A 22,521-nucleotide genomic window follows, 5' to 3' on the forward strand; every position below is an offset into this window, starting at 1 on the left:
ACTGTGGGCTATGCGTGTGTGTGTGTGTGTCTGTGTGTGTGTAGTTTGCATATATGACTAAATATACTTATAATTTTTATTTAGAAATTTCAACTTATAGAAAACTTATAAGGAGAGTACCAAAAAAACTCATGTAGCCTTTATCCAGATTCATATGCTGTTAATATTTTGCCCCATATGCCTTATCATTTGCTCCATATAAATCATTTTCTACACATATATTTGTTGTTAACCATTTGAAATTATGTTATATGTATCATATCTATTTATTCCTAAATACTGCATTGTGCATTCCTAAGAATAGGATAATTGCTTACATAATCACAGAATACAATTTCTGAACAGTTAACATTTTTCTAATCTACTGCCCACATTTCAATTTTGTCAATGGACCCAGAAATACCCTCTATAGCATATTTTCCCACAGGTAGAGGATTCACTCTAGAATAGGGATAAGCAAACCATGGCCCATGGATAAAACCCATTCCAATACCCGTTAGGTAAATAAAGTTTTATTGGAGCACAACCACTTAATTAATTCACATAGTGTGTCTGGATGTTTTGCACTATAACAGTAATATTAAGTGGCTATGAGACAGACACAATGGCCTAAAATATTTACTATTAGGATCTTTGCAGAAAAAGTTTGTAAATCCTTGGCTTATGACAATGTGTTGTACTTAATTGTCTTGTCTCTTTGGCTTCTTTTAATCTGAAAAATTCCTCAGCTTTTCTTTATCTTTTGTGACTGGCATTTGATATGGTTTGGTTGTGTCCCCACCAAAATCTCAACTTGAATTGTATCTTCCAGAATTCCTACCTGTTGTGGGAGGGACCCAGGGGGAGGTAATTGAATCGTGGGGGCTGGTCTTTCCCATGTTATTCTCATGATAGTGAATAAGTCTCACAAGATCAGATGGGTTTACCAAGGGTATCCGCTTTTGCTTCTTTCTCATTTACTCTTGCCACTGCCATGTAAGAAGTGCCTTTCACCTCCGGCCATGATTCTGAGGCTTCCCCGGCCATGTTGTGCTGTTTAGGCCAAACTTCTTTTCCTTCCCAGTCTTGGGTTATGTCTTTATCAGCAATGTGAAAACGGACTAATACAGAATTTTTGAAAAACACTCCTTTCTTCCTCCCTTTCTCCCTTCCCTTATTTCCTTTTTCTTTTATTTCCTTTCTTCCTCCCTTTCTTCCTTCCTTCTTTCTCTTTCTGACCCATAGAATATAGTCTCTTGGTAACTAAGTGCATTCATAGAGGGTATACAAAAGCCCTTCTCCTCCTGACACTCCATGGTTTTTTAATCTCTAGATTATAATTTTTACAAAGGTAACATTAAATGTGGATAGGTTATGGAAATGTACAGGTTTTCTTGCTTATCTGTGGATCTATGTCAACACACATATTAGTCTAGTTGTAAGTCTTTTTCCTTTCTCATTGCATTCTTTAAAAGTCCTTTTTATAATATGAATATGAGGTAAGGAGACAGGTGTAGATGGAGTATGTTCAGGTTGTGAAAAGAAATGTTTCTTTATGATTTAGTAATATTCTCAGCTATTACGCCAGGTGTTTTTACATAGATTTTTTCATTTCATTCTCATAGAGACACTGTGAGATAAATACTATTATTTACAGTGTTTCATCATGTTGCCCAGGTTGGTCTCAAATTCCTGGGCTCAAGCAGTCTACCTGCCTCAGTCTCCTAAAGTGCTGAGATTACAGGTGTGAGCCACCGCACCCAGCCAACCTCATTTTCATACCGTAAAAAGTATGTCAACATTTCTTATAATTTCAGGGCAATGAGAAATCTCTAACCTTAGTTATTAAAACTCCATTTAATAGAACAACAAACTATATTAACCTCAATCAAAATAACTAAATTTTCTTAGCATACTTCTTAGCCTTTTACAGGTCTGTTAATTTTTCACATAGTACTTTTTTGAGGTACTTTATTCATTCATTCATTTCACAATTATTTATTCAGCTCCTTCTATGTAGTGAGAATAACCCAGAATTCTGAGATTTTCGGAAACTCTAGTTAAAGAAGATGAAGTTTTAAAAAAAAATGAGATAGGCCAGGTGCGGTGGCTCATGCCTGTAATCCCAGCACTTTGGGAGGCTGAAGCTGGCGGATCACGAGGTCAGGAGATTGAGACCATCTCTAACACGGTGAAACCCCGTCTCTACTAAAAATAGAAAAAAATTAGCTGGGCATGGTGGCATGCGCCTGTAGTCCCAGCTACTGGGGAGGCTGAGGCAAGAGAATGGCGTGAACCCAGGAGGCAGAGCTTGCAGTGAGCCGAGATCGCACCACTGCACTCCAGCCTGGGCGACAGCCTGTGCAAGACTCCATCTCAAAAAAAAAAAAAAAAAAAAAGAGAGAGAGAGATGGATCTTGCTTACATTGCCTGAGAAGGTCTTGACTGGGGACAGGCAAAGAGACTGAGCTTCTAGTCCCATATTAAGCCCCTAAACTATTTCACCTCCAGATTGTTGGTTTCAGTTTCACCTCTAGATGTTCTAGCATTTCACCTCTAGATTGTTGGTTTGAGTTATAAGAATCTGAAAAAGTAAAGAATCTACTACAGTCCCAAACTCAGCTTTTTCAAACTTTCACAATTTAAAATAAATCAATTCTATTTACAGGTTAAAAAACAAATCCTTCATTACACCTACTATAATCAACTGTAAATAAATATGAGCTCCAGCTATGGTATTTGTTTCTGGTAAGAATATCATTTTGGTATATGCTGCTTATATAAACACCTGAATGACCAAAATCATCTATAAAAGAAAAAGAAACTCCTTTTCTCCCTTATATGATCTTTCATTGTTTAGATCATGAGGCTCTGGCTGTAGTTATTTATGTGCCCCCAACATGACATTCAAAACTATTGGGACAAATATTAAACCAGGTAATAAATGGCATCTTGGGTAAGCCTCAAAAACCTCTGAAATTTTGAAAATTTAAAAATGAACAAACAAATCTTGCAGTTACAACCAAATTAGGTTGTAGGGAAAAAATGCAGAAATAGGGAAAGGAAGCAAAATGTGTAAGAGATCTGATCGGACATCTGAGATAAGGGAGAACAGAATGTAAATAAAAATCCAGATATCTCAGTAATGGAAGAAATTTGGTATAATTTGGAAAAGTCACCAAAAGGAAGAAAGAAAATGAGAAGTATGTTTCAGGAAAGAGAACTGCCTGTGCAAAGGCATCACTGTGAGAGCACATGGAGTATGGTGTATCTGGTGCATAAACTGTGAGTAGGCAGGAGGAAAAGAACAACCAGAAATGAGGTGAGATTGTTAGGCTAAGGATAGAATATGGAAGACTATACAGATTAGATAAAGAAACTTACTTTATTCTGAGAAAAATGGGAAACAGAAGTATTTTAAGCACTGTCTTGATAAGGTTAAAATTGTATTTAGAAGGATTACTGGGTGTTACATGGAAAATGAATTGTTTCTTCTTTGTCAGAGCTTGAAGTTATCAGATTATTGTGGTGTCTAAAGCTATTTACATGAGATGGTATTATTAAAAAGAAGGTAAGCACACTTAAGAAGTTTAATCTTCCCAAAGTAAGCATTTTGGAAAAATGAATGCAAGCATGTCTAGAGATCAAAACAAACACACACTCTCTCTTTTTCCCCCACCTTGTTGTATTCAAGGCTAAATGATAAGTATGCCCATGGGCAATAAGGTCACCAGGTTAAAAGAGCAATATGATAATTATAAAAAGTTAGATCACAGCTACTACAAACCGGGGCCCATTAGCCCATACTGCAGGAAAGTTATCACTATAACTGGCTTTTCCTGTGTCCTTATCAATGCAGTGCACAAAGTATCTCACCCTTAGTTTTTTCTCTAAGATCTATGTAGTGTTTATGCCTATCTAACCTCACCAGGCACCAGTGGGTCAGTGAAACTAGGAGGCAGTGAGATATGGCAGGGGACTGATGAGACAACCTGTTAAGTGTCAGAGATGGACTAGGAGTTACCAAACATTTCAGGGCAAACTTTCCACATTAAAAAATATCTCTAAAGAAACTACTTAAAATACATTCTTATTGTTCAGGAGTACTCAGGATTACCATGGAAACAAATCAGAAAGCTTCCAGCTCTTCCAATAGTATAAATTGGCTCCTCAAAGATGTAACTTGCATTTGTTTTAGATGTTGTGAAATAGCAGATGAATATTTTGAGATGGAAAATAAAGTCCATTTAAAATGAAAATAAAATAATTACAGACAGATCAAGAGGAATAGTGTCTAAATATCCACTCCTGAAACATTAAACAGTCACCTGAATTTCTTAAAAATAAATTTCAAGGGAGAAACATCAGAATTCCTCTCTAAAACCAATGATATCCCAAAAGATTTGAAAATGACACCTATTCATTTCAAATTACTATTCTCAGGAAAGCTTTTCCACTAAAACTCCATGTTTTATTTTGTTTCTTCCTTATTTCCCAAGAAAAACGTATATGTTTCAAATAAACGTGATGGATTCTTTTTTTTAAACTGAGTCCTCATCAGGTCTCTTACAAAGCAGCTTTTGTTTACATCTACTAAATTAGAAACTTTTTGAGAGCAGAAAGTGTCCTTGCCATCTCTGTACCTTTCAGTGTATTAGGACATGCTAGAGCTTCAATAAAGTTTAACTTTTCTTTTTTGGTAGATCTTCTCAGAATATACTTAAATAGACTAATATTAACTGTAAAAAGGCCAAGACAGCAATATAGCACACCAAGTTTCAATGACAGTTGAAAGAGTGGGTGCCCTCTTTTATATTTTTTAACAGATAAATTGATGAGACTAGTGTTTCCTACAAATACAGCTCCAGAAATGACTTCACAAGGATCTGAATCATCAAATTGTATCTCTGGCAATGCTAGACTTCTATATACACAATTTCCCATTTCTTATCACTGGTGAAATAAAGTGTTTCCCTATCTTTGTAATGTCATCTTTATAAATATTTAAAAAGAAAGAAACTTATTCACAAACCCTAAGCACCTAGAATTTGCATTTTTACAGGCATTTCCCATTTGCCTTAATTTCTAGTACAGGAATTGTAAATGACCCCACTTGTGTTTATACAAAAACCAATTTAGATGTTAATTTAAGTATCTTTGTGAGAAATTGAGAATTCAAATAATAGATATTTACTAGTTACCTAAAATTAATTTTAAAAATTTCCAAGATTTAAAATAGAATCAAGATAGCACTTAAAAAAAAATACTAGGCTATGGGAAGCATTATCAATTTTAATAAAAGCTAAAATGCCAGCCACAGATCTATTTGTTTATTACTTTTCGCTGCCAGATCAATGGTTGGTGAGATGCACTGGCAAAAATGATATGAGGCTGATGTGTATCTTTTTTCATTTACCAATCAATTTTCTTAAGATCAAGGTATACCAAAAATGTTTGACCGCATTTTTTGAAGTATCTCATTAAAAAAAAAAATCAAATTGACTATTGAAAATACACCCAATCCTTCAGATTAACTTTAAGGGTATGTTCCAATTCCTAAGGCTAACTTTATGGGTTATTAGAAAATTAAACTAAATTTGTTTGTTATTAAATAGCAACAGTGCTTCTGGTAAAAATGCAAGAACAAGAACGCTAAAATCTTCATTCTGGTGCCAAAAAAGAACTATTTCATAACATAATTCAGAGTGAGGTAGTCTCTACATAACGAGGTGTTTTCCCCGTATTTACCACATCATTTATTTAAAGTAGTCAAATTTATGAAGCACTATGAAATTGCAGAGCAAAGTGTTATATAAAATCCAAGATGATACTATGTTAATATATATAAACAACAACCCTTCAAATACTACTACAAAAGTATCTTAAGTCTAACTTTTAGAATACTAAAACTAATGATTTTTAATGAAAACTTCAGTAGTGTTTTTGACTGTTGAGTTATTTATTTCCCAAGTGCTTTACTGTAATGGTCAATAGCTACTAAAGTTCTTAAAACAATTTCATTAAGAAATTATCTTAACACCTCAGGAAACATGTCACTTAGAAATGCTTATGTCTGTTCCTTTTTCCGCTCTTCTAATCCTTTCCTTGCTATTATCTTTAGTTACATGACTATGGTTTCCGTAGTTTCTCCCAGCTTCCAGTATAGACTATACCAGTAGAAATCTTCAGATTAGAGTGGGAGAACCATGTTCTAGGAAGATTATTGACCATCTTACACCATTCTACCCTACACCCCTGCAATGGCCATAAGGGACTATAAAGAGATTACGGCCAGACATGGTGGCTCACACGTGTAATGCCAGCACTTTGGAAGGTCGAGGCGGGTGGATCACCTGAAGTCAAGAGTTGGAGACCAGCCTGACCAACATGGCAAAACCCCATCTCTACTAAATGTACAAAAACTAGCCAGACGTGGTGTCACGTGCCAGTAATTCCAGCTACTCGGGAGGCTGAGGCAGGAGAATCGCTTGAAATCAGGAGGCAGAGTGAGCCCAGATGGCGCCATTGCACTCCAGCCTGGGCTACAGAGCGAGACTCCATCTCCGAAAAAAGAGAGAGAGAGAGAGAGAAGGAAATTATGAGTAAATTCTACCTCTGCTGCTGATTCACTTCTTCTAATTATAGCCAAGTCCTTAAAAAATATATTTAAAGTAAATTAGTAGAAAAATATTCTGAAATGTAACACAATTACTATGCTCAGGGAGATCAATTAATAACACTTCTCATAATAGTTTCTAAATCTCTGTTCTGAATCACTTTAAGCAGAAGAATTCAGGAGACAAAACTATTAGTTTAACTGGTGAGGCTAACTTATTCCTAACAGAAAAACAGGTCATCAGCTTGCCATGCATAATGGCTGCTCAGGGAATAAAGATTTATGACACAGAAATAAGGTCACCTTGAAATATACTTTTAGATTTAGATTTTGGCAAGGCTTCCAATTTTAAGAAAAAGACAAGGTGGTAGGGAGTTCTTATGCGGCTTAAACAAGGAGATACTCAAATGGAATTGGGGAAAGCTATTCTGGGGCAAAGGTCTGTAGTCAATAGATACCTGAAACCTAAATCTGTACTTCCCTTTAGAGGAGGGATTCTTTCTGGGTCTATGGATGAGATTCAGGGAATTGGGGGAGCCTTTAAATTTTAAGCCAAATGTCACGTGCATGCACATATGTGCATTTTGCCTTGTGAAAGCATTCAGAGCTTTCGTAAAATCTCAGAGGCCCCTTGATTAAGAAAATTTAAGAGAAATACTGTACTTGATAGAGCCTTTGTAATAATGAATTCACTGCACAATGATATCCTGAATTCCCTTATATCTTAGGGTATTTTACAGTCTCCTGTAGTGAATGGAGCAGAATTCAATAAAACTCAAGTTCTTATGATTCATATAATACTGGGGGATTGCTGCTTACTAAAAATGTCCATGTATTTTAACTGCTATTGCTGGACCCAAGATGTCAGAAATCTTTAAACTTGTTTTATAGTATAACACATATGCAGAAAAGAACATTAATCAAAGGTGAACATTTTGTCAACATTTTTTAGATCTAGGAATTTAAACTGTTAATGAGAAGATGATGTACATAGCTGGAGATCAAGAAACCACAAGAAGATCACATACAAGTCTCACAAACTAAGCTTATGGATACATTTATAGGTTTGCCCCTCTAGTCTCTCCTAATGACACTTAAGCTACTTGTTATGGGATGTATATACACCCTTCCAGTGATAGAAGGGTGAGGAGTGAAATGAAAGCAGATTCAGAAAGATGTTTCAGTGTATAAAGGAGCTCAAAGTACATGCAGATCTTTGTCCATATTGAGCCAGGTTTGAGGATTAAGGCCGACTGAGTCAACAAAGTTCATAAATATCTACAAGACAGAATAGTCTGTCTTCATCAGACACATAGTCCATCCATCTTTATAATTACCAGCACACTACATACAAGAACCTCAAATTGTTATTATTCATCATTTGCTTAACAGTAAAATTTTTAGTTTGTTTTCCCCTTTTAAAAACATATTTTTTTCAATTACTATAAAACATTTTATATCCTGCCCCTTACCTGCCCATCTGTAAACTGCATGTGAATGTGAAGATTTAAACCATATAAAATTTTTAAAATAATTCTATAAAATACTTCTACCTTTGCCCTGCACACTTCCACTGCATTATTATATCAAAGACCATGTCTCAATTAACCACTATCTGACCCTTGCTCACTTTCTTCCCTCCCCTCCCCCTGCCAAAGTTTGCCCTTCCTGCCAAAGTTCAGCACTTCCTAGAAAAGTCTCACTGCCTGTTTGATATTGTACTTCACTTTAGTCACCAAAGGAAGAATTTGCAGGTGCTTGGCCCCATCTATAAGACCATGACCGAAATCTGACCTCCTGTTACAATACATGAACTCCTGACCTACTGATAAGGCTGGCAGATATAAGTAGGATTTTTCAAATAATCCTTTGGGAATTTATAAGCAGCAAAGCCATAAAAGGGGGGTGAGTGGAAGGTCGGTTTCACTAAAAATAATAAATATTGCCATGTTTATTCAAAGAGTGCCTTGTTATCCTCCAGGCCAAAAGTTCAGATAAACACTATTGTAAATGACAAAATATTAGAACTTTTTGTTACTTATGTTATGATCCTTCCGTTGGACACCAATAGAACTGTTTTCCCTCATATAGGTCCCAGCCCTGATATTGTATAACAGTCCCTGTGACTAGAATACTGAATTCATCTGCAGGTCAAAAGGAGAGTAATTATTCAAAATCAAAAACAAACATTTACTGATTATTACATACTACTAATACTAAGTGCTAAGTACTGGGACTAAAAAGAGGTGAATAAATATAATACCTGCCCTAAAAGAGCTTACAATCTGTTGAGGAAAAGCAACATATTTAGAATATGATGATATAATAAAGTTAAGCAGTAATATAAATATACACTGAATCCTATGTGAAGGAGTAGGGGATCCACTGAGTTCAAGCTGAAACATTAAAAAAAAATTGCTGGATGATACAAGTAAAAAATAAATAAGTGTGTGAACCCGGGAGGCGGAGCTTGCAGTGAGCTGAGATCATGCCACTGCACTCCAGCCTGGGCGACAGTGAGACTCAATATCAAAAATAAGAAAAATAAATAAATTAAATTAATAACTAAATAAATAAGAACTAGTAAGATAAGTGAGAATAGTAATTCAGATAGAAGGGCTAGCATAAGGAAAGAATGAGAGGCATATGGTACATTCAAAGAATTGGAAGCATTTAAGTATCATTAAAGTAAAGTAAGAAAATATGGATGATAAGACATGGAAGACCATCTATACTTCTATATACTATATTGTATTCTATACTTCTATATTTTACTCCACAGATAACCAATCACAGAATTGTAAGCAGATAACACATATATCAGATTTGTATGTTGAACAATTATGACTATAGTAAGAACTGAGTTAAAGGTTTAAGATAATGGTAGCGAGACCAGATAAGGAGACTATTTTCAATAATTCTGATGAGAATCTGAACTAGGGCAATAATTTTAGGATAGGAAAAGATGAGATGGAGTAAAACTATATTTAGCAATAACATTTGGAGATTGGATGGTATTCAGAAAAACCCAAGAGTTTAAGTTTCTGGCTGGTGACTACATAGATGATACTATTATTTGACATCACTAAAAAAGGAGATGGGCAGGAAGGGCAAGAGATAATGCCTTCATTTTATAACATAGGGAGATATAGAGTTTATGCTGCCTGTGAATATCTGAAAGGTTCTGTTCACTAGGCAATATATACAAGTCCAAAGCTCAAGGGAAAGTTGAGGAGTGAAGATATAGGTTTGGAAGTCATTAGGATTCCAAATCATGAGAATAAATTATATCATTCAAGAAAGGCAAGACACAAAGAAAAGCAGGATGAGAGTAAAACCCTGGGAACAATGAAGGACACTAAGAAGAAGTAAAACTCACAAAGATCAAAACAGGCAACAATTATCAGAAACACTGGTAGAGAATAAGAAAAACATACTGTAAAAGAAGACAGAGATTAAGAATTATAAAGTGAAAATGATCAACAAAGTTGGAGCCAAAAGGTCCAGGAAAATACAGTTTCAGGATAGTGCTAAGAACAGAAGATAAATATACAGGGTTGATGAGAGAATGAAAAGGGAAGAAGTAGAGACAAGCATTAGAATGTAAAGGAATGTGAGAGATACGGTTTTATTTTCTCCTCAATCCCCGTTTCTCTATTCCTAAATCCTTTTTCTAAAGGCCTAACAGTAATATTAAATATATTAGAAAATAAGAAAAAAATTACAAATATTTATATTAAGTAATCCATTTTTAAACAAGCTTTGTAATTAATATTATGAGGAACTATCCTTTACCATGCAGTAATGCCAATTTGTGACTTGAGAATGGGATAACAAAGAAAGAGAGGTAACAAATTACAGCCCCAAAAAGGCTATGAAGTCAGCACTGAAAGTTATACATGTTCTGGTCCTTCCTTTTCCAATGGAGATATCTGAGTATTTATTTAAAGTCCCTATAGACCTAGAAAATCAGTGTCCAGAAAATAAACATATATTATCCAGAAAATAGAACTGAGTTTCTAACACTAACTATACCTTTTCAAAACTAGGAAATACTGTGAATGGGAGAAGAGACCCGTTTCTGCCATATAAACAATGCCTTATTAATTGCTATAGAAAATTTATGAATATAAAATACTTCAACAGTAGGGAATATTACTGTGTATAATTTACTTTTAAATGGGCAGTTTAAGGTTCTCCTGCTTTTCTAGAGCTTTATCATCTGTAAATAATAACCAGTATGCCGTAGTTTCTACATAGCTTAGGACTATATATGGTCATTATACAATTAAGAATATGTGAATTTTTAAAAATTTGTATATTGATGACAGAGACCAAAACCCCTATCTACATGTCTACAGTTTATGCCAAACACTTTTTAAAATATCAATACTGTGTCTACCCATTAGCATCAGAGATACATAACAATTACCAGATAATTGCTATTTCTTTCGTATTTTTTTATTTTTTTATTTTTTTATTTTTTTTTTTTTTTTTTGAGACGGAGTCTCGCTCTGTCTCCCGGGCTGAGTGCAGTGGCCGGATCTCAGCTCACTGCAAGCTCCGCCTCCCGGGTTTACGCCATTCTCCTGCCTCAGCCTCCCGAGTAGCTGGGACTACAGGCGCCCGCCACCTCGCCCGGCTAGTTTTTTGTATTTTTTAGTAGAGACGGGGTTTCACCGGGTTAGCCAGGATGGTCTTGATCTCCTGACCTCGTGATCCGCCCGTCTCGGCCTCCCAAAGTGTTGGGATTACAGGCTTGAGCCACCGCGCCCGGCCTTATTTTTTTTTTAAAAGGAGTCTCGCTCTCTTGCCCAAGCTGAAGTGCAATGGCGGGATCTTGGATAACTGCCATTTATTAAATGCCAATTATGCATACCAGTGACTGAGTTAGGCACTATTTATTCAATTTATTAATTGTACTAAGTAGGTAATTATTATCCTATTTCATATATGAGAAAGGTAGCCTAACAACATACAACTAGTAAATGTGTGATTAAATTATTTCAATACTCATGAATCACTACTGGAGTTCACTTGAGCAAAATCTGTTTTATTTTAATATCATAAAATCTGGAGTCTCACTCTTTCACCCAGACTGGAGTGCAGTGGCATGATCTCGGCTCACTGCAACCTCCACCTCCCAGGTTCAAGCGATTCTCCTGCCTCAGCCTCCCAAGTAGCTGGGATTACAGGCACATGCTACCACACCCAGCTAATTTTTATATTTTTAGTAGAGATGAGGTTTCACCATGTTGGCCAGGATGGTCTCAATCTCTTGACCTTGTGATCCACCTGCCTCGGCCTCCTAAAGTGCTGGGATTACAGGCATGAGCCACCGCACCTGGCTAATATCATAAAACCTTAATCTCTTATAAAAACTAGCATACACACAGTGATGAGATACAATGCGATCATATTAAAGTCATTCAAAGAATGGAACTTCTCTCCTGGTATACTGTAATCATATTGAAGCATAATGTATTAACTTTTATATATCCTTGCTTCTCCAAATTCATTTCATGCAGAAGAGAAATTCAGTAAGTGTTTTTTTTTAAACAAGGAAACAAATAATAAGATTTGAGTCAACATATGTTCAAACAAATGTACTGCATTCTTTAGTTACCACTTATTTATTCATTCAACTATTTAATAATATTTACTGAGTACTTACTACATGCCAAGTAATGTTGGTACTGGCAGATATAACATTAAACAAAATAAACTAGCCATTTCACAGACCTTATGCTATTTGAGGGAAAAAAATCATTAAATTTTTAATTATGAGGCCTACTCTTAACCTTAAAACTTGATGCAAATAAACATGATTATTTTTCTATAGACTACTGGCTTAATTACAACTGTGAACTCCCTTATCCATACATACTATTGAAGAGAGTAAATAAAATCATGGAGCACAGAAACAAGATGTTAAGGAAGAAAGGAGTAAGTGTGTGGCAAAGGAAAAATGTATATTATTGCATATGTGAGTTCTATACAACTTTCAAGGAACAGATAACTCTTATATAAGTCATTCCATAAAATAGAAAAAATGTGAGATGTTCAACTAATTTTAATGAGGCTAAAACAACATTGACTTACAAACCACCTAAGGACAACACACCAAAAATGAAAATTTCAGGGCTGTATTACATATAGCCTGAAATAAAGCAACAATAAAAAGAAGTTAAATTCTACAGGATGTTATAAAAGTAGCAATACATGTTCATCAAATTGAGTTTACCTAATAAACGCAAGGATGAGTTAATATCAAAAAAATCTATCAATGAAACTCACCATATTCATAAACTAAAGAATAAATATTATATTAATATGTATAGAAAACTAATTCAATAAAATTCAGCACACATTTATGTTTTCTTAAAGGATTATCAAGAGTCTAGGAACAACTAAATAAGTTATTTACCAAAAACCTATATAATGATTAGTCAATGAAAAAAAGTCACACATTTTCTCTTTAAAATTAGAAATCAAAGAGTCTCACTATCACCTTATTGAACAACAAAGCAATGATGATTCCAGTCAATACAGTAAGACAATAAAAAGAATAATGAGATATACAAATAGAAAAAAAAAAAGTCACTATCTGCAGACAATATGATTGACTACACAGAAAACTCATGAACCAAAAAGACTGTTAGAACAAATAAAAGAGTTAATTAAGCAAGGTTTCTAGATGTAAGATCAACCTATAAAAATCAATAGTGTTCCTCAATATCAGCAATAACTAATTAGAAAATAAAGTAGAAAACCGCAACAAAAACTATAAGAATTTTGCTATTTATCTAACAAAGAATGTCCAAAACTCTTAACATGAGATTGGGGGAAAGCTCAATTAAATATTTTAAAAGATCTTCCTCCTCCATGACTGGGATGACTTAGCATTATAAAACTGTTAATTCTTCCAAAATGGAACTACAAATTCAATCAATTCAAATCAAAATCCTAGAAGGACTTTTTAAATAATCTCAAACTTATTATAACATGTATATGGAAAAATAAAGATCTATAAATAGTTAATGCAATTTTAAAGAGGAGACATGAGAAGGGATTTATTTTATACCATCTATTTTGATATATTATAAAATATAATATAACAAAAAATGAGCTCAGAAACAGAACGATGTAAATATTGAAATTTACTACCAGAGGTACTACCAGAAATCACTGAGTGACATACAGATCATGTAGTAGATGGAATTGATAAAACTGAATTCATCATATGGAAAAAAATAAAGCCTTATATTATACAAGGAGTCTTAAAAAGTTCATGGAAAATGCATATTATGAAAAAACTATGCAGGAATTTCAAAATATTTTTACACCAAAATAAGCCTGTACCAACTTGTTATAACATATCTGAACAGAATCTAGTTTGAGGCACTAAAAAGTATAAGACATCAATTTGAAAAGAGCCTCTATTGGAGCAACATGAATTCTGCTAAAATTGAAGCAAGCACAAATATCAAATTTATGGTAAAACTTAGGTAGAAGAATGGTGAAATCATTGAAGCTTTACAAAAAGTTTATAAAGACAATGCCCCAAAGAAATCAGCAGCTTATAAGTGGATATTTGTTTTAAGAAGGGATGAGACAATGTTGAAAATGAAGCCTGCTGTGACAGACCATTCACATCAATTTTTGAGAAAACAATCTTGTTTGTGCCCTAATTAAAGAGGATTGATAATTAACAGTACAAACAACAGCCAATACCATAGACATCTCAATAGCTTTAGATTACACAATTCTCCCTGAAAAATTGAAGTCAAGCAAACTTTCCACTCAATACAAAACTACTGCACTCAGATCTGCTGCAGAAAAGAGCAGACAACTTTCAATGGAAATTTTAAACAAGTGGAGGATCAAGATCCTGAACCATTTATGATATGGTTTGGCTGTGTGTCACCAACCAAATCGCATCTCAAATTGTAATTCCCACGTGTCAAGGGAGGGAAGTGATTAGATTATGGGGGCAGTTTCCCCCATGCTGTTCTCATGATAGTGAGTGAGTCTCACAAGATCTGATGGTTTTAAAATGGCAGTTTTTCCTGTCCTCACATTCATTCTCTTTCCTACCACCTTGTGAAGAAGGTGCCTGCTTCCCCTTCACCTTCCATCATAAGTTTCCTGAGGCCACTTAGCCATGCTTCCTGTTAAGCCTGCAGAACTGTGAGTCAATTAAAACTCTTTTCTTTATAATTATCCAGTCTCAGGTAGTGTTCTTTTTTTGAGTGAGTTCACATCGCATATGTGAGCTCTAAGCAACTTTCTTTTTTTTTATTTTTTATTTTTTTCTTATACTCTAAGTTCTAGGGTACATGTGCACAACATGAAGGTTTGTTACATAGCTATACATGTGCCATGTTGGTTTGCTGCACCCATCAACTCATCATTTACACTAGGTATTTCTCCTAATGCTATCCCTCCCCCAGACCCCCAACCCCTGACAGGCCCCGGTGTGTGATGTTCCCCGCCCTGTGTCCATGTGTTCTCGTTGTTCAACTCCCACCTATGAGTGAGAATATGAGGTGTTTGGTTTTCTGTGCTTGTGATAGTTTGCTTAGAATGATGGTTTCCAGCTTCATCCATGTCCCTGCAAAGGACATGAACTCATCCTTTTTTATGGCTGCATAGTATTCCATGGTGTATATGTCCCACATTTTCTTAATCCAGTCTATCATTGATGGACATATGGGTTGGTTCCAAGTCTTTGCTATTGGGAACAGTGCCACAATAAACATACTTGTGCATGTGCCTTTATAGTAGAATGATTTATAATCCTTTGGGTATATACCCAGGAATGGGATCACTGGGTCAAATGGCATTTCTAATATTAGATCCTTGAGGAATTGCCACACTGTCTTCCACAATGGTTGAACTAATTTACACTCCCACCAACAGTGTAAAAGCATTCTTATTTCTCCACATCCTCTCCAGCATCTGTTGTTTCCTGACTTTTTAATGATCACCATTCTAACTGGCATGAGATGGTGTCTCATTGTGGTTTTGATTTGCGTTTCTCTGATGACCAGTGATGATGAACATTTTTTCATATGTCTGTTGGCTGCATAAATGTCTTCTTCTGAGAAGTGTCTGTTCATATCCTTTGCCCACTTTTTATGGGGTTGTTTTTTTCTTGTAAATTTGTTTAAGTTCTTTGTAGATGCTGGTTATTAGCCCTTTGTCAGATGGGTAGATTGCAAAGACTTTCTCCCATTCTGTAGATTGCCTGTTCACTCTGATGATAGTTTATTTTGCTGGAGTTCTACACAACTTTCAAGGGACAGAGTGAATCCCCAGTTTTGTTGCCCAGGCTGGAGTGCAGTAGCACAATCTTGGCTCACTACAACCTCTGCATCCCAGGTTCAAACAATTTTCCTGCCTCAGCCTCCTAAGTAGCTGGGATTACAGGCACCCACCACCACGCCTGGCTAATTTTTGTATTTTTAGTAGAGACAGAGTTTCACCATGTTGCCCAGGCTGGTCTCAAACTCCAGACCTCAAGCAATCCACCTGTCTCAACCTCCCAAACTGCTGGGATTACAGGCATAAGCCACTGTACCTGACCTCAAGCAGTATTCTTTATAGCAGTGTGACAACAGACTAATACAGTTTCTTTGAAGTACTGTGGCAGAAGAGAAACATGGCTTTCCCAGTACAATCCTGAAGACAAGCCATAATCAAAGCAATGGCTACCAAGAGATGAAAGTAGTCCAGTCAAAGCAAAAGCAGACCAGTCAAGAGCAAAGGTCAAGGCAACAGATTTTTGAAATGCTAAAGGAATTTTTCTTGTTGACCTTCAGGAAGGCCAAAAAACAATAATATCTGTTTCTTATAAGACTTTTAGCCAAAGCTTTAGCAGAACTATGCCTGGGAAAGCTTCACTATATAGTCCTCCTCCACTACAGCAATGCTTCTGCTCATTCCCCTCATCAAATGAGGGCAATTTTGTAAGAGTTTCAATGGGAAATCATTAGACATTCACTTTACAGTCCTGATTTAGCTTCTTCTGACTTCTTTTCGTTTCCTAGTTTTAAAAAGCCTTTAAAGGGCAACTATCTTTCTTCAGTTAATAATGTACAAAAGACTACATTGACACGGTTAAATTTCTAGGATCCTCAGTTCTTTAGAGATGGGCTAAATGGCTGGTATAATTGCTTACCAAAGTGTCTTAAACTTGATGGAGCTTCTGTTGAAAAATAAAGTTTATATTTTTTATTTTTATGTTTTAGTTTCTTTTTTCCATGAACTTTCTAAAGTCCCCTTATATATAATGATGAACCCAAGATGGGTTAAGATGAAAATGTAAATGGTAAAATATTAAACATAATATAAAGTAAATACTCTGTGACAGCAGGATAAAGAGGTATTTAAAAAAAATAAAAACTCAAAAGTATAAACTTATATGGCTAAAATTGATGGATGTGATTACATGGAAACTAAATATTTCTGTTTCACTGAACATAACATAGACATAGTTTAGAGTCTGGTGACAAATTATGAAAAAAGGACATTTTAAACATTCTAAACTGTCAGTATCTACAATATATGAGGAATTTCTGAAATTACTCTTTCAGAAAAGAGGGAAAAAAACAAGAAACCCGATTTTTAAAAATGGACAAAGGTTAAAAATAAGCACTTTATAGAAGAAAAATCTAAAAAGATCCACTAGTCTATAAAGAAAACCACAATTTTGACTAATAACCAGAGAAACGCAAACTAGAACCATAGCGCAACAGCATTTGAGTAAATTAAAAGCACATACATATACAAATCACTATACATTTTTCAAGGATATTTACACATCTATGACCATATATTACATTTATTAGTGTTATTATTGTTGGAGATGAAAGACAATTGGGCTTGTAAACAATGAATGAATAGAAAAAATATAATAAAATAAAATAAAATACAAGAGGGGGGCCTTTATGAATTGATAATAGAGTGTCACAGTCTAAGATGTATATGATTTCTTATCTATACCTGTGATTGAAAAAGATTGTCGACTTGTTTTAGATGCCTTGTTACAATTCAATCTACATTTGGCTTGACCTTTATATAACAAGGAATGGTACATGTGCAGCCATAAAAAGAATGAGATCATGTCTTTTGCAGGAACATGGATGGAGCAGAAGGCTGTTATCCTCAGCAAACTAATGCAAGAACAGAAAAACAAATACCCCAAGTTCTCACTTACAAGTGGGGGCTAAATGACAAGAACTTATAAACACAAAGAAGGAAACAACAGACACTAAGGTCTACTTGAGAGTGGAGGGAGGAGGATGGGAAGAGGGAGAGGAGCAGAAAAAATAACTTTTGGGTACTAGGCTTAATTCCTGGGTAATGAAATAATCTATACAACAAACCCCTGTGACATGAGTTTACCTATGTAATAAACCTTCACATGTATCCCCAAACCTAAAATAAATCTTTTTTTTAAAAAACGAATTGTACATATATCAGATAATATGAATTTTATTTTTGTTAAAAATGTCTGAAAATATTAGATGTAAATACATAAAACATAAATAATGGTGGTCTCTAGGTGTGAAATCATAGGCAATTATAATTTTATTGTCATGTCTTTTGTTTTATTTACTTTTTGTAACTTGAAAATTTCTAAATGAGTATATGTTACTTTAGCAGTAAGATATTCAGAGCTTCTTTATAAAACCAAAAAAAAAAAAAAAAAGTCTTCTGAGAAATTGCTGCTACTGCAATATTAAATTTAATTCTAATGCCTCTCCACTGTTAGAGAGATTCTAGTATGGACATTTAAACTAGTGAGACATACTTATATTCAAATGTAAATACAAAAATCACATTATAAGGCTACACATTATTTTTAGTATTCACTACTTCAGCCGCCTATTTAAAAAAAAAAAAAAGGAATGGTAGATTGAGAGAGAGGGAGTGTAAAGGGAGGGAAGACAGAAAGAGAAACAGAGAAGAAAAGAGGAAGATGAAGAAGTCGGCAAAAGAGGGCGAGAAGAGGAAACTACCTGATTTTTAATCAAACCAATAAAACTACCACAAAATACTTCAGACCATAAAGTCCATAGGTCAGTATCCCAAATTGTCAGGAGTAATGACAAAGTAACACTATGTTAAACATATGAACAAAAAGGCCGGGCATGGTGGCTCACACCTGTAATCCCAGCACTTTGGGAGACCCAGACGGTGGATCACCTGAGGTCCGTAGTTCAAGACCAGCCTGACCAACACGAGAAACTCCATCTCTACTACAAATACAAAATTAGCCGAGCGTGGTGGCACATGCCCATAATCCCAGCTACTCGAGAGGCTGAGGCAGGAGAATCGCTTGAACCAGGGAGGCGGAGGTTGTGGTGAGCCAAGATCACACCACTGTACTCCAGCCTAGGCAACAAGAGCAAAACTCTGTCTCAAAAAGAAAAAAAAAAAAAAAAAAATATATATATATATATATATATACACACACACACACACACACAAAGAAAAACTGATAAGAGACTGGGCAATAAGACATACTTGAACATATTAAAAACAACCTGATACAAGCATCATTGAAAGTTTCTGTAAAAAAAAAATCAATAATAGGCTTCTCTCACCAATTTGTCTTGGTTGCTACAGTTTAATTTTTGATTCACTTTCTGTGTATCTATGTGTCTGCATGTGAGTATACTACCAAAATGGAGAAAGGGATCATTTCTTAGAATATTATTAACATCTAAAATATCCCACACACAGAGAGGTTCCCTTTTCCATATACTTTACATGACAAAAGGAATAATTGTCATTAGGAATAAAAAAGTAAACATTTTCACAAATACTATTTTAATGTGTAAAGACAGAACATTGTTATTAAATAATTACATTATTAAACTAAAAACAGAAATCTGGATGTGTATGACTACCTCTAGTTATAAGCTACTGATTTATTGATGACTGAGAAATGTCACTAGCCATAGCATATTACATAAAAACATAAGAGATTCAAAATTGCTTTTTATAATTAACAGTCCTTAAACAAGAAGAGTTTTCTCATTTTTCACTCTTAACAATAAACAGAAAAACTACCAAAAGTTGAGAAAGCAAAGTTTTGAACTCAATGGACATCTTTATTAGGCAGAGCCAGATAAAGACTCACCAGGACAGAATATATGTGTAGACATCGATATACTGGAGAGAAATCCACCAAATCTTGGGCCCCAGGTACCTGCAAATACAAGATTACAACAAAAAAATTCAAACAAAGCTATTAAAAGCAACTACCTTAATTGTTACTACTCAAGTGTTTGGTTCTTTTTATAAAGACCAGTTCTAGCTTCTAAGTGAGAAATACAAAACAAACAAAGAAATAGGTTTCCAAAGACCTAGTTCTTATGTTTTAGCCATAGAATTAATAAACTGTGAAGATATACACCAAGGCTGGGACAAAGCCCACAAGGATGGGTAGCAGAGAAGAGAAACAGGTGGCAACAATCCTGCATTTGCCTTTAGAGATACATCTTTGGCCATGGGACTCTAAAGGGAAAATAAGAACAATGTGAGAATGCACCTTTCATGATGACTTTTTCTAAAAGACATGAGAGTTTATATAAAAAACTAAGTTTTAGTAGTTAAAAACAAAACTTGTCACACAATATGAATCACGGCCTGCCAGTCAACTTCTGAAGAAGACAAGAATTCATCAATACTTAAGTCAACATGCAATCAAAATCAGAAATATGCTAGGAAAAGAGGGGAGATTAGGTGAAAAATAAGACAAAGAATGGAAAAGTCAAACCAAGAAGTAATACCAATGGATTTTAATGTGAATAGTGTATGTTAATTAAACCTAGACATCAAAAGAGAAACTAAAAGAAAAAAACATCAGGTAAGAACTGGAGTCTAGTTTCAATGCTAAAATTGATTTGCTACATGATCTGACAAGAGTAATTCACAATTTACTTTGGTCTCGAGTTCCTCAGTTGAAAAAAAAAATCAGCTGATTTATAGGGATTTAACAAGAATAAAAGGAAATATTGAAAGTAAATGTTGAACAAAATAAAACAAAAAGAAAACGAAAAAATTACATAAAGAAGTATTCAAAATAAAGACCTGCCAGTTTTTACTGTAACACTGGTAACTACATAATTCATCAGAATATAAGCAGCAGGCATATCTAATTTGGGTAGGGCTGATTCATAATTACAAGGTCATTTTCCCTTATTTTATAAAGTAAATCTCATTTCTTCTTTTGGGGCATAGCTTCTTTACCAAGATACTTTTCTTAATGAAATCTACTAATTCTAAAATTCAACAGCACAATACCTACGTTTTTTTCCCTCTGGAACCATTACACCTTTAGATTTATGGGTTCAAACTTATTGACTATTCTGTTCATCTGCTTCACACCCATAAGAGCAAAGATTAAATCTCTATATTTTAAGTTCCTTGATAGCACTATATACTCTGTAAGCACACAACAAACTTTTACATGAATCTAAAAACTGATAGTAAGATGGTCAACATCCTATAGCGTGGCCCAAGAATAACTTTACCTAAAAAAAAAAAAAAAAAAAAAAAAACCCTTTAAGAAGAGGTAATGAGCATTGTAAATTACTGAAAAAAAATATGGTACAGCATGCAGTTTAAAAAGAGTAGGATTAAATAGCATATAAAAATTGTATGAGTGCAAATGGACACTCATTTTCATCTTAATAACACAAAGAGTCCACAGGTGATCATTTTAGGCACTCTTATTTGAAATGATCACAACACTAAAACATCTTTACAGTCTCCTCTTTTGGACTGCAAAGTAGAGAGCTAAAGGAAATTTATTTTATCTTGACAGAAAACCAGAGCCTATTTTATCTTGCCAAAATATGAGGAAAATTTCTTTTATCTTGCCAAAAAACCAGAGCCTACAGCTAAGCAAAACACATTCTCAAAAGAGGAAAAATGTTAAAACATCAAACATGATATTCACAATAGTATTTAAACTATATAAAAACTACACATGCATATGGAAAAAGACAAGAAGAAAACATATTTAAAAGTTTGATCTGTATAGGAAATGACACGTTTTTCTTTTATTTAGAATTAATAATTTTTAAATTCTGTTACATATTTACAAAAAGTTTAAAGAATTTTTCTTACATAATTTTGAGTAGCAAATTCAATCAAAATTTTGTTTATATGTTCTTCTTCATGCAGTTTATTTTGTTTAACTTCGTCTCAGAACCATAGTTTCAATCACAAGGAAACTGCTTGTAGCCATTCCTCAGACAAGGCCTTAGCCACTTTACATGTCAGACCCACCCTTGTAGAATGAACATCTAAATTGAGGGAGAATTTCCCTAAAAATCTGTGATAAATAAGCTAACAAAGCCCCATAACAAAGACATTTTGTTACTAATGGGCTAAGACTGGTTTATGTGGGCATACTATTAAAAAAAATGGATACATTTAGAAAGGAGACAAAGGCCTTTTTTTGTCATCTCCAACAAATATTTACAACCAAATCTATTCTCTCTGAGGCTATTGTGACATCATTCTATCAGCTTCAAACTGGCTAAAGTGCTCTGACTTGTAAGTATTGTCTCTATTATTTCTTAGCCACTGGAACCACCATCCAGTTAAGTCTTCCTAAGCACAAGACTGCCTGCTTTGAAAGCAGTACACAGAAATCTAGACAAAAAGAGAAGGGAGTAAAATGGGGCTTCCGTTCACAACTTTTACCTCTACTCCCAAAATAGCCTAATATTTAGAAATCATTTTTCCTCTATGCTCCCCTCTGTGAAGAACACTAGGAATGAACACCATGAGGAACCAAGAAGAGTGCTGTGAGGATAAAGGTATGTAAAGTATGCACTGACTCATGTTGCTTAGAGCGAGATGTGTTTTCTCTGCTGCCACTAATGAAAAAGAATCACAAC

General features: G+C 34.7%; 1 protein-coding gene across 1 annotated transcript in view; it reads right to left on the reverse strand.

The window, feature by feature from the left end:
* EXOC6B (exocyst complex component 6B) overlaps positions 1–22,521 on the reverse strand; it is a 694,448-nt gene that overhangs the window by 402,739 nt on the left and 269,188 nt on the right. Inside the window, exon 10 of the mRNA XM_030920515.1 lies at positions 19,749–19,817. Coding sequence (XP_030776375.1) covers positions 19,749–19,817 — 69 coding nt within the window. The remainder of the gene's footprint in view (positions 1–19,748; positions 19,818–22,521) is intronic.

This window comes from Rhinopithecus roxellana, chromosome 17, assembly GCF_007565055.1.
Source record: "Rhinopithecus roxellana isolate Shanxi Qingling chromosome 17, ASM756505v1, whole genome shotgun sequence".
Lineage (NCBI taxonomy): Eukaryota > Metazoa > Chordata > Mammalia > Primates > Cercopithecidae > Rhinopithecus > Rhinopithecus roxellana.